The sequence below is a fragment of the Netta rufina genome, assembly GCF_964035555.1.
Source record: "Netta rufina genome assembly, chromosome: 30".
Lineage (NCBI taxonomy): Eukaryota > Metazoa > Chordata > Aves > Anseriformes > Anatidae > Netta > Netta rufina.
In genome coordinates this window covers 2,503,174-2,515,707 of record NC_140154.1, presented here as the reverse complement: position 1 = coordinate 2,515,707, position 12,534 = coordinate 2,503,174, and the positions used below count along the sequence as shown (strand labels likewise).

General features: G+C 61.1%; 1 protein-coding gene across 1 annotated transcript; it reads right to left on the bottom strand.

Annotated features, from left to right (window-relative positions):
- Positions 1 to 3,559: 3,559 nt before the first annotated feature.
- LOC311220277 (inhibin beta E chain-like) lies at positions 3,560 to 5,352 on the bottom strand (the record flags this gene model as incomplete). Its single annotated transcript, XM_084303772.1, has 2 exons — positions 3,560 to 4,320; positions 5,064 to 5,352. 2 exons carry the CDS (start codon positions 5,350 to 5,352, stop codon positions 3,560 to 3,562), a joined length of 1,050 nt encoding a protein of 349 aa, XP_084159898.1.
- Between the last annotated feature and the right edge of the window lie 7,182 nt (positions 5,353 to 12,534).

Sequence of the window (12,534 nt, the reverse complement as noted above, 5' to 3'; positions counted from 1 at the left end):
GACATGCTTGTGCCTGGGGTCCCTGCTCCCTCCTGCAGCTCTGCCCCTGCCCCGTTTCCCCTAGTCCTGCTGTGAAGGTGCAAAGCTGTGGAGCCCCTGCCTGGAGAGCCCATTCAGGAGCTCCAGGCCCAAGGCATCCTGCAGGGAGGACGGCATGCTCAGAGCACCCGCATGTACTCAGTCTCCTGAAATGAGACCTAGGCATGTCGTAGGGTGGGCACATGCTCACTCCTACTCTGCACTGGGTCTCAGCTGTCCCCAGCTGCAGCCAGCTCTGTCCCACTCTCCAGGACAATGCTGCCCATGTCCAGTGCAAGCCTCGAAGGTGACGGGAGCTCTGCCATGCTCCCAGCCTGACCTCAGAGCCTCTTAGCAGGATTACCCCAACTGTGGGCACTCTGTGTTCCTTGGCATTAGCACGTCCTCCCAGTGCCCCCGCATGTCATCACGCACTGGTATCCAGCATGTCACAGGAGCAGCTTTCCGGCACAACATGTGGCCACAGCTCTGGAAGATGCTCTCTGCGCTGACTGCATGGGACCCCCAGAGCAGAGGAACAACATGGAGAGGACAGCATGAAAGAGAGACTTCAGGAGGCACATCATTTCCCAGCCATGCTCATAAAAGACCACTCCTTGCATCAGTTTCCCTCTCCACTGTCCACGCATGGCCCCAAACCTTTTCCTGCCCACTGCCACCAGCCCAGTGAGGGGTGAGCAGTGGTGGCCCAGGGAGGTCCCAGCATGAAGGGAAGGTGGCAGTGCCTGTACACTGCTCTTGCCCCTCAGCCCCCTGGCACCATCTGGGTCCTCAGGTGCCCTTGGACTGCTGTGGAGCATTGAGTCCCAAAGCAGCAGCCCTGAGATAGGGCCAAGGTGGTGGGTGCAGGTGAGAGGCGTTGCCTGCCTGCCAGTTTTGTAATATGCGTAAGCCGCTCAGCAGCTTTGCTTCTGAGCTGAGTGACCCTGGCTAAGCTGTCAGGAAAGACCTACCCTGGCCTGGGCACCGCGTGGGGCCAGCCCTGCCCGCCCACACTTCCATGGCCCTACACATCCTTCCTCCTCAGGACTTGCCCAAAGCCACCCACCCCTTCCCCAGGGGTGACTCGTGGGGCCACACAAGCCCAGGTCAGTTTTGACACCAGTGCTGAGCCCTCTTGGTGGAAGGGATGGGTACCTGGATCCCCCCTGCAGCTCTCGGCCACCAGATCTCAACCCTGCCATGTCCCCCACCCCACAGTTAATCTCGGCCTCCTGCTTAGGAAAGTTAAAGCGGCTCAGAGCAGGGCCAGATGATCAGCAGGATTAAAGACTTAATGGTACCCCTGCAGCCAGCTCAGCACCTTGCCTCTGGGCTGGCGGGTCAGCGTGTCAGTGTGTCAGTGAGTCAGCATCCACACACACACCCCCCAAGGGATGCATGTGTTCAGGGCTGCGAGGAGGGCACTGTGCTGCTGGCAAAGCAAAACCGGATACCTGGCATCCCTGCGGGACAGCATCCCCCATAAACTGTGCTAGCTAAAGCCATAGCACTGGTACAAGGAGGGAGAAGGGAGACCTCAAAATCTTCACGTGTGTCCCCGTGCGCTTACCTGGAGCCCACATCTGCTTCTCCTGGCCTCTGTATGGCAGCATGTGCTCTTGGGGAAGCACAGACAATACTGAGGGGCACCACCTTGTGAGCAGCAAGCCCATTGGGGCTGTTGGAGAGCCTGCAGGGTTGAAGCATCCTGCAGGGGTTGTCAGCTCTTTCCCATGGATGAGGATATTTTGAGGAGCGTTGGCCATGGCCATGCTGCCCCACAGCCTGGGGGGCTGCCCACTGCAGCTGGCTGATGAAAGCTGCCCTTTGTCCACTTGCAGGGCACAGCACAGGGCCAACCTGGGAGATCAAGTGGGTTTGTTCCCAGATAAAACAGCCCCAAACTGAGCTTTGAGCAGGTGCTTGCACAACAAGGACCCAGGCTAGCCATGTGAGATCCTGGGGGGATGAGCAGGGGGCGCTGCCTTCCACTCCAGGACCCCCCCCATCCCGAATTGCACAGGAGACCTCCCATCAGCCACCAGCTTGTGCATCACCAGCCCCTGTGACTGGCTGCTATGGGTTGAGAGCAGGGTCACTGGCTAGCATTTAGGGTGGCTATGAGAGGGAACTGGGCTGGGTGCAATTGCAGAGGGTCAGTGAGAGGTGATTAGGGTCTGGGTTTCTGGTATTTGCAGTGGGGTCACAGGATTTTGGGGGGGGGAGGCTGTGGCTTGCCATCTGAGGTCATCCTCCCAGACTTGTGCTACGTTGAGCGTCTCCCAGGTTTGATCTGCGTGGAAAACAGCTTTTTTTTTTTTTTGGGGGGGGGGGGTATGGCCCCTCAACTCTACCTACTCTGCTGGGAAATTGTTCCTGTGATGCTCACACTACAGGCCACCCTCCTTTAGTCCCCACGGTGAGATGCTATACAGTTCCCAGCCCCTGCCCTCCTCTCATCTGCCACAGGCACTCATGGGGGAAGAGCCCCCTGCACAGCCCTGCTCACAGTCTGTGTCCAACACCCCATAGCACTCAGGGAGCCCCAGAAGCAACAAAGGCCCACTTGCCTCCCAACACAGTGGTGCTGCCCCCAGTTGCAGCATTTTATAGCCCATGCACTGCTCCAGCACCCCCAGCACCCAACATGCTCCCAGCCAGAGCCAGAGCAGGGCTGAGCAAGCCCAGGGCCAGGGGTTGGACCTTCTGGCCAAATAGGATCATTTCCCTCACCCTGGTGGTGCCAGGAGAAAGCAGTCAGAGCCTGGACATTGTGTTTCCACCCATTTATTTGGGAAAGCTGCACCAAAGTACTGAAATAAATTAAAAGCACAGAGCACATAGGTGCATTGCATACATGAGCACCAGGAAGACAAAGGCAGAGTAGGATCTTCAATAGAGATGTGGGTAGACAGGACAGAGCACCAGGGGGTCCCAATTGCTGCAGAAACCTCTATGATAAAGTAGTAATAGCTGCAAAACTAGAGGTATAAAAAAAAAAAAAAAAATGCACCTTTAATACAGCCTCAAAGGCAAAGTCTGACTCAGACCTCCCTGTAAGGAGGCACAGGGCTGGAAGAAACCTGAGTGGTGGGGTGGGCAGCAGGGAAGAAAAGTTCAAAGCCCAGGGGAATGAGGGGGGAAGTGCATGGGACCTGGCCAGGAAGCAAGGCCATCCTTCACAGCTGCACATCCTTCTGGGAGCAGAGGACTGCATCTTTCCGTTGTGGTTTTGGGGTCCTTCGCAAAGCCATACCCTTCATCCTCCGCTTTCCGGCCTCTTAATTGTGCCTCACTCCCCTGTCCCCAACAATAGCACAGATTTGATGCAAGATTTGCTATAGTGGGGGAAAATAGCAGGACTGCCTCTTGTCCCCCCAAGTTTCTCTGCTTTGAGGGAACAGACCCATTCCCCATCCCACACCATGCTCCCCATTGCACGGCAGTCAGCCTGCAGCCCGAGGGAGCTTCTCTCCACGCAGTCCCCACCAGAAAGACAGTCCTGGAGGAGGGGGAACCCAGAAGTGCTCCCCTAGCCCTAGCTACAGCCACAGGCATCAACAATCATGTCAGGAATGTCAGTCTTGACAATGTTGCTATTGCGATCAAAGTAGAGGACAGAGAGAGGCCGGCGTCGCGTGGGCACACAGCAGGAGTGCCCCGATGCCTGGATGTTGTTAGCTTTGACGAGGTTGAAGACGGCTGTATGGAAGGAAGATGCCATCCCAGGGCTGCCTGCCACGTGCAGAGGGCACTGACCTACACAGTAGTTTATCTGGTAGCCCTCAGGCTTAATGATCCAGTCGTTCCAACCAATGTCGCGGAAATCCACGTAGTAGTCTTTGCGGCAGCAGAGGTTGGAATTCTGGCTGCAGCGGAGGCTGCGCTTGGCCACACGGTGTCCCGGCTCCCGCACCTTTGCCTCGGCCACCAAGAAGGGCTGGTGGGAATGGGTGGCATTAACTGTGGCCACCACATCACCCCTGTCCCCACGGCTTTCCAGTTCCAGCCGCAGGGTCCTGCGTTCTCCCCTAAAGAAACTCCGCAGGGCAGGCATGAGGGAGAAGGTGCGCCAGCCGCTGCCTTTGGCGCTCAGTCGACGCTCACTCAGCAACATGCGATTTCCCCCCACTGTGTCACCATCCCCACCAGCCAGGAAGATGCTCAGGGTAAGGTTGGCTACCAAGTCTCGGGGAACTTGCAGGTAGAGCCAAAGTTGAGCTTGCAGGATGTGAACGTCCTGGTCCTGTGTGTGAGTGAACTGGAACTGCAGCCCCATGCCAGAGGGAGACGTGGGCTCTGAAGGGAGAGAGGAGAAAGAAGGTGAATGCTGAAGGAGAATGCTGGGGCAGGTGAGGCTGCAGCAGCATCATTAGGGCTGATCTTCTGGCTTCTTTTTGGGGAAGACCTATAAAACTCCTTTCCTCCACACAGGGTCTATCCCTCCCTTCCCTGGGGATGCTGCGTGGAAAGGCTGCATGTGTGTGTGTGCAATGAGGGGCTGTCCCACCCTGCCTGGCAGAAAGGACACAGAAGGAGGCAACAGGGACCTGCTCTCACCTGGTCCTTCCTTTGCCACACGGCAAGGCTGGAGGGTCCCTGCAGCGCCCCCAGTCCCACTACCTGGGCACCCTGGGCTGCCCCTGGTCGTCAGGAAGGGGCCAGGCACTGCAGCACTACAGGCACAAGGACCTGAGCAGCCAACGCATCACCAGCAGCTCCGGGAGCCCTCCGGCACACAGCAGGTGCCCGAAGGAACAATCCCGTTCCCATTGGCTCTGGGACCCCCATCTCGCCGCAAGTGGGTGGCCAGCAGCGGCTCCGCAGCCCCCCGAGGGTCGCAGGCTGCGCACCCTCTCGGGGCTCCCCCAGACAGGGACCAGCCCCAGGACTGGGGGCTCCGTGCCCCTGGGGGTTGCGCCGATCCGGGGACCTTCTGCGGCCCGCCACCGGGCGCAGCCCAGCCGGGATGCCTGCTCCTCGGCGGCTGGGCTGAACCCCCCGGGGATCGCTACGGTTCCCCGGAGAGCCCTGGCACCCACCTGGCTCGGCGAAGCTGATGATCTCGTAGCCCCGCTCCTCGGCGTCGGGGCCCCGGCGAGCACCGGCCGCTTGCAGGCGCCGCACGGCGCGGGCCACGGCGGCTCGGGGCACGGCGTGGGCGAGCCTCGGCCGTTCCCGGAGCCGCAGCTTCTCCAGGAGCTGCCGCTTGGCCGCCTCCTCCAGCAGCCGCCGCTCCGCACCGGCACCGCACGACGGGCACCGGGGCTCCGCCGCCGCGCACAGCACCGCCGCCAGCAGCAGCCACGGACCCGCGCCCCGCGTCGCCATCGGCACCGATGGGACCGGGACCGGGACCGGGACCGGGATGGGACGGGACGGGACCACGAGTGGTGCGGAGCCGCCCGCCCGCTTTGGGCACCTGCAGCCGGGGGCGGGCCCGGTGTCCCCCCGCCATTGGCCGGCTCACCTGCCCGTCCCGTCGGGCTGCGGCCGGGGCGGGGGATTACCGGGATTAGCCCCCCCCCGCGGAAGGGGTAAGGGGGGGGACGATGCCTTGTGGTGTAAGGGAAGGGGCTTCGAGAGCACCGGGACGCCCGTCCCGTCCCGTCTCGTCCCGTCGAGAGGGGTTCCCGGGTCGGCTGCGGGGCTCCCGGGGGGGGCGGCTCCAGCCCCCGACCCGCGGAGGGCACCGCGGGGGCCAGACACGAGCGGCTGCACGCAGAGGGGGGTGTGCACGGGGGTCTTGAGTGTGCACAAGGGGGTTGCACACCCTATAGGAACTTTGGATCTGCACGCCTGCAGCTCACCCCACTGTCTGCCCGGGGTGCCAAGGGATCCGGCCAGCCTCCCCCCCCCCCCCCAGGGGTCCAGGGTGCTGAGCTCCTCTGCATGGCCCAAAATCTGCAAGTGAGGGCTGGGGTGAATCCTGCCCAGGTGGAGGAGTGGTGTTTCTGCAGGACTGATCCCAGCGCCACCTGCCTGCTCCCAGAGCCCACAGACCTGTCCCCACGCCCTGGGCATTGTTCCCCACACACCCTGCAGCCACCCCAGCAGGGCCAGGGTGGTTCATTGCTGACCGAGCACCCTGCACGGTGCCCAGAACAACTCCTGCAGCTCCTGGGCACTGCTCACATCTCTGGGCTTTTGCATCCTCACCATGTGATGAGCTGGGGTCGGGGGGGTCTCAGCCTTTTCACAGAATGTCTGAGGTTGGAAGGGACCTCTGAAGATCATCTAGTCTACTGCAAGACACAACCCCTTCTTTTCTTCAGACTCACCCCAGGACAGAGTGGGCAGAGCCAGCCGCAGGGCAGGGCAGATGCATGATGTGCAACCCCCCTCCCCACAAATCTAAATGGATGTCTGTATGTACTGCAGCTTAACGAGGTGGCAGAGAGTGTCACAGCAACATGACAATGGTCTTCAGATTCCAAGCCCCAGGTGCTGTGCTCTGAGCAGGGCGCACAGCCTGAGTGCAGGGCACAGTCTTGTAGAAACCACTCAAAACTGGTTCAAGGTGAGATGTTGCAGGGGCAGCAAGAGAGCCCAGCACCCTTCTGCCAGAGCAGGGAACCCACAGGGTGCACTGGGAACCTGAAACCCAGCCAGGCCTTCAGCCATGTCCTGCACCCACTGTGCCATGCAGCACTGACTCCAAGGTCTTGACCACACAGAGCCCCTGCCTCTGGCCAAGCACAGAGGTGACGTGTAAACAGAGTGGGCTGTCTGGGAAAAAGCACCCACCGGAGATGATGCAACCACAGTGCAAGGGGCAAAGTTCTCAGCTGGCTGAGCCTGCTGGCAGCTCCCAGAATAGCCCAGGAATGTCAACAGGGAGGAAAGAGTGGGCACAGCGTGGCCTGGGAGCACGGCTCCCACAGGGGCTGTGAGCCATGGCCACAGGCAGCAGGCAGCCAGCACTGCCTGGGTACCAGCAGGGCTGTGTGTGTGCTGCTTCCATCCAGGCTCTGACACAAGTGCACTGGTGAAGCACAGACTCTCATACATGTGATGCTGTCACTCCTGCTTGCACACAAAGCACACGTCAGCAAGTTCCCCTGTCTGCACACATGCATATGCCCACAACCATGCCTGCTTTGTTGCACGCACTCGCTTACACAGGTTGCTCTGCAGTACATAGCCAGCTGCATGCTCCCTTGCACACATGCGCTCAGTCTGCCTCCCACATGCTAGGGCACACGCTCAGTTCATGGACACGCTCTCACGTGCACCTCGTGTACCTTGCTGGAAGTGGAGCATTTCCTTTGGGGCTGTCAGGACAGGTTTAATTCCCTGCAGGGTCAGGCTGCTGCTGCCTTCAGCTCGTGGTGGGAACTGGGACGCTGTGGCTGGCAGTCCCCACATGCAAACATCCCCACTGTCCCACTGGGAGACACTGGCTCAGGTACTAGGCAGGTGGCCACAGACCAGGGGATCATTGAAGCCTCTGTGTCACCACCACCTCCCAGCCACCACACCACTTCTTCACATACACAGGAAAGGGAAACTGAGGCACAATGCCTTCCTGAATTCCTCCTTCCCTGCCAGATCCACAGAGCCACAGTCAGGGCTGTGGCACAGCATGGAACAGGGGAGGAAAAGAGTTGGGCAAAGAGAGTGAATTGCTTTCTAACCCACCTTCCTTTCCAGGCTGGGGAGCAAGATGTCCCCAAAGGGATGAATCCCTTTGAACCTACCAGGATCCTTCAGGACTAGCCGACACCATGCAGCTGCCCCCATAAGCACCCATTTCCCTCTAGTTTAGCAAGAGCATCCAATCTGCCCCGATCCCTCGCACTGCAGCCACGTGCCCCCTCCTACACTCTGGACTGCCAGATCTAGGCCAGGGGTCAGCACAGAGCTGTGAGCGGTTCTTGCACCCATTGCGTAAGTGTGTTGTTGATTAAGCAGTTCCCAGAAAGCAAAGACAAGGGACCAGCCTGACCAAAATACCTGCCCAGGTCCCCCCGGGCCCAGCACTCACTGCACACATGGCTTCTGGGCCTCTGACCTTGTGTCCGGTGGGGCAAGGGTGGCACCTGCCAACCTGACCTACAGGTGCCAAATGGCTGCGGTAGGCAGGGACACCCCCAGGAGCTCACGCACAGGTGCCTGAACATGGCTCCTGTAATTGTGCCTGTTTCTGCACGGCTCTGCCCACTGATCCCGGCCAAGGAATTGCCAAATCGAGCCAGGACCGTGGGTCTGGGACCGTGGCTCCATCACAGAGAAGCTTTCTCCCCACAGGCTGCAAGCCAGTGCCCAGGCTGGGGGCTCAGGGCAGCACCAGCAGGGCTGGTGGCTCAAGGCATCGCAGCGAGTCTTGAAAGGGGTTCCAAAGGCATCTGCTGGAACAGGGCAGGGGGGCAGCCTCAACTTGCGCCAAGGGAGGTTTAGGTTAGGAATTAGGAGACATTTCTTCTCAGAAAGAGCAGTCACACTTTGGAACAGGCTGCCCAGGGAGGTGGTGGCGTCACCATCCCTGGGAGTGTTTAAGGAAAGGTTGGAGCCGGTGCTTGGGGACACGGTTTAGTGGGTGATATCGGTGGTAGGGGGACGGTTGGACCAGATGATCTGGGAGGCCTTTTCCAACCTTAATGACCTTAATGATTGTATGACAGTGCCCCAGGCTTGAGGGCCTGCACCAGACTGGCACCCCAGGGCTGCGGCCCTGCCAGCGGGGCCGGGAAGAGCCGGGTCCAGCAACACCAGGGCCTGGGGCCGAGGCTCGGCGGCCCTCGTTCCCTCACTGCCGGGTCCCCCCCCGGGGCCGAGGGGCGAGCGGGAGGGACCGGACCCGGACCCCCGGTAACGGCCTAGCCTCTCGCGGCCCGCGGGCGCCTCCCGGCGGCGGCCGGGGTCCGGTCGCGGGGGAAGGGGCTCCCGGGGACTCCCGGGGGCTCCCGGGGGCTCGGCGCGGGCCCGAACAGCGCCCGAGAGGCCCCGGCGAGGCTCGAGGCTCCCCCGGTGCCTCCGAGCCAGCGCCGCGGGCTGGCAAGTGCCCGTGTGAGACGGCAAATTAAAGATTAAACTTTTTCAAGGCAACGCCGGAGGCTTTCAGGAATTCCCACCCCTCCCCTGGGAGCCGGGCGCTGCCAAGAGACACCCAGCTGGCGTGGCGCGCCTGGCCCTTTGCTTCAGGGTCTGTTGATACTGGCAAAGGCTCCTTGCAGGAGCCACCGGCCGCAGCCGCGCATCCCCTCAGCAGAGCGGAGACCCGGGGGGACGGCACCTCTGCACAGGGCTTGGCACAGCCCAAGGGCACAGCGCCCATGCTGGGTCGAGGCTGGCTGCACAGCCTTTGCGGTGCTGGGCCAGCCTTGGGGGGGGGGGGCTGCAGGGAAGGGGCTCCTGCTGGGTTTGTGCCCCCAGGAAGCAGCAGGACGGGCACAGCAAGGCCTCGAGGCACCTGGGCTTGCCTGCTGAAGATACCTCCTCCAAAGACCCACCTGTGGACGGGGAGCCCCGGCAGGAGCTCAGTGTCGGACCATGGGGCGAGGGGCCCCGGCAGTGTGAGCGTCCCCCTCGTGCCTCTCGTCTCCCCTACCAGCCTGGGAAGCTTCACCCTGCTGCCCTTGGGGTTTCTGTTCTGCTCCCTGGCTGGAAGCTACTCTGCGACCACGCTCATACCAAGGTTTCTTTTGCAGAGGAGGAATAGACTTGCAAAATGTTGGGGCTGTGGTGCGGCCCAGTCAGTGGCTTTAAACACACGGGTGCTGCCAGGACCACCGGCCTCAGGGGTGGGTGGGGGGATCCTCGTGTGCACTGGGGCCTGGCTGCAGAGAGAGACAGGGATGGGGACTTCTGTCCTCTGCCACCCCCCAGCTGCAGGGAGAGCTCACCCTATGGTGCTGCCACTGGGGGATCCCCCAGCCTTGGTCACCCTCACATGGGGACAGGGCCGTGGGCTGCACCTGGCCATACTGTGTGCCCAGAGAGGGGGGCAGCCTGCATGCATGGGAAGGAGAGCATGGGGTGCGGGCCCCAAGCCAAGCTCAGCTGGGGAACCTCTGACTTGAAGAGGTTGGGGAAAATGTGGTCAGGTGGCTGGCAAACCCCTAGGACAATGCATTCTGCCCTGGGCTCAAACTGTCAGGGGCAGGGAAGGGCCTCGGGTGCCAGGGACCCTCTCAGGGGAGCTGCCAGGGGTTACCCAGGTCCCCCCAACCAGCAGGACCCCACCGTCACCATGGGGCACCACACCCCAGTAGCAGGAGTTGGCACGGGGACAACTTTTGGACCCAGGGGGTAGGCAGCAGTCCCACAGGGCTGGCAGGCAGACCCCACCGTGTGTCCTGCCGTGTCCAAAGCACACGTGCAGCCCAGCAAAGGGCAGAGCTGGGGAACAGGAGCTGAGCTGGAGAGGGGGCTACTGCGTGGCAAAGCATGCCAGTCCTCTCTGCTCTGAGCCCCATGGGGAGTATGTTGCTGGGTCAAGGAGGGGAACCAAGAGCACCCCAACCTCACAAAAGGTTCGTGGTACCTCAGAGCTTGGCCGAGGGTCTTTGGTTCATGCATCTCTGAGCCCAGGCAGCTGCAGGGCCACAGGACTGCAGCCAACATCTCCTGCCCTGCAGCTCAGCCCCTTTCTGCCCCAGCCTGCTGCAGCCTAGAGAGCTCAGCACTGGCCCCAGAAAAGCTGTTTGTTAAATAAATACAGGCAGTGAAAAGAGGCATTGAAAAAGGAGGGAAAAAAAAATCAGAAAACAAAAAAACAAACATCAAATCCTCTTTGGGTTTGCGCAACTGGCCTTGGGTCCCAGACAGTATTGATCCCCGAGTCTTCCACCCTGCCCATGCAGCAGCTGGGTCAGCAAGAACCCTTCAGGGCTGTACCCCGGAGACACTGGGGCCTGGGAACCATGCTCCTGCGACCTGATGGGGAGATGCGGGTCCCTGCCCCAGCAGCTCAGTGAGAGGATGTGAGTCTCACAGGCAAGCACTGTTTCCTGCTCGTGTCTGTTCCATCTCTGCTTGCAGCACCACGGGTGCTCTGAAACAGCCTGCAACCCAACTCTGGCTCCAGACAGGGCCGCTCACAGCCCTGACCACCTCAGCCTGGTCCCCCCTCCCTCCACTGCTCCTCTTCCCCCTCGGTTTGGTTGTCTCCAGCTGCTGGGGTGGTGGGGTCCATGCCTGTGTGGCTGATCACAGGGCTGTGGTGACTCTGCTCTGTCCCAGCTGGCTGCGCACACCTCCCCGGGGTCTGCCCCCACGAGCTGCCCTCTCCCACCGCAGCACCCTCTCCCTGTCCTCTCAGCCCTCGCACACGGGGGACACGTGTGGAGCAGTGGAGAAACCCGAACGCAAGATTACATAACGGGGCCAATGTGTCAAAGCCGCCCTTTGCCCCCGGCTCTCACGGCACCAACGTGTCCCACAGCGCTGCCAGCCAGGTTGGCACGGGGCAGGGCGGGCAGCCATGAGGCCAGAGGCCAGAGATGTGCCAAGAGGCTGCTCCCGGGAAGGGAACTGGTGTGGGGCTGTAGGCAAGCCTGGGCTTCATGGGCATCGTGGCTCTGGCCGTCTCCATGCACTTTAAGAGAGAAGTGTTGCTCCGTTTCATCCTGAATTGGGACAATAATGGCCAAATGCAGATGGTTTTGGTGGAATGGGACATTTGGCCAAATGGTGCCTTCCCTGGTGGGAATCACAAACACCCCATAGCTGGGGTCCCACCCCGTGCTCTGGATCTGGTTGAGATAGGACAGGGATTCTGCACTCCCCAGGAAAGGCAGCCAAGGGAGCCTGAGAGCTGTGGGGGCCAGCAGGATTACAGCCTCTGGGCATGGCGAGTCCCAGCAGCAGGTGCCCAGCCCCACTGCCTGGCTTTTATGGCCAGGCAGGTGTTTAGAAGGGGACTGTGCATGGCAGCATGGGTTGGTTTTGTGCCATCATGGGTCTGTCTGCACTAGGGCATATCCATCAACTTGCGGCCTGGGGGCAGAGGGAAGATGAGCTGGCTGATGGCAGGGCACAGGCACGTGCACCCATGGACATGCACACGCTATGGCTGGGAGTCATTTATTGACACTTTCCTCCCAATAGCACCAGTTCCCCCTCCCTCACCCCTAACAACCTCACGTCCAGCTGCTGCATGGGGCTCTGCAGCATCTCTCTCCTCTCTCACCTCGCCGGCTCCCAGCTTATTCTCAGCTCCTCAGCTCCCCCAGTAGCAGGAGGTGGCCTGGCTGATGCCCATGACCAGAGGACCGCACGTTCAAGTTGCAGCACCACAACATGGCCTGGGGTGGGGGAGCAGCGGTGGGGAGGCTGGGCTGCCCTGAGCCACCCCAGATCAGGGTGCTCAGCAAGGGAGTTGGGCAGGAAGGTCTGGATTCCAGCAGGAGCGGGGCTGAGAGGCCATGGCACAGGGTTTGAGAGGAATCCGTGGGCAGATCTGAAAGGGGAAAGAGGTGTGCAGGAGGCCAGGGCAGAGAGGACTTGCAGATTCAGCACCGCCCTGATGCTTCAGCCTCGGGAGGAGAAAATGCCTTGGCAGGGCTCACG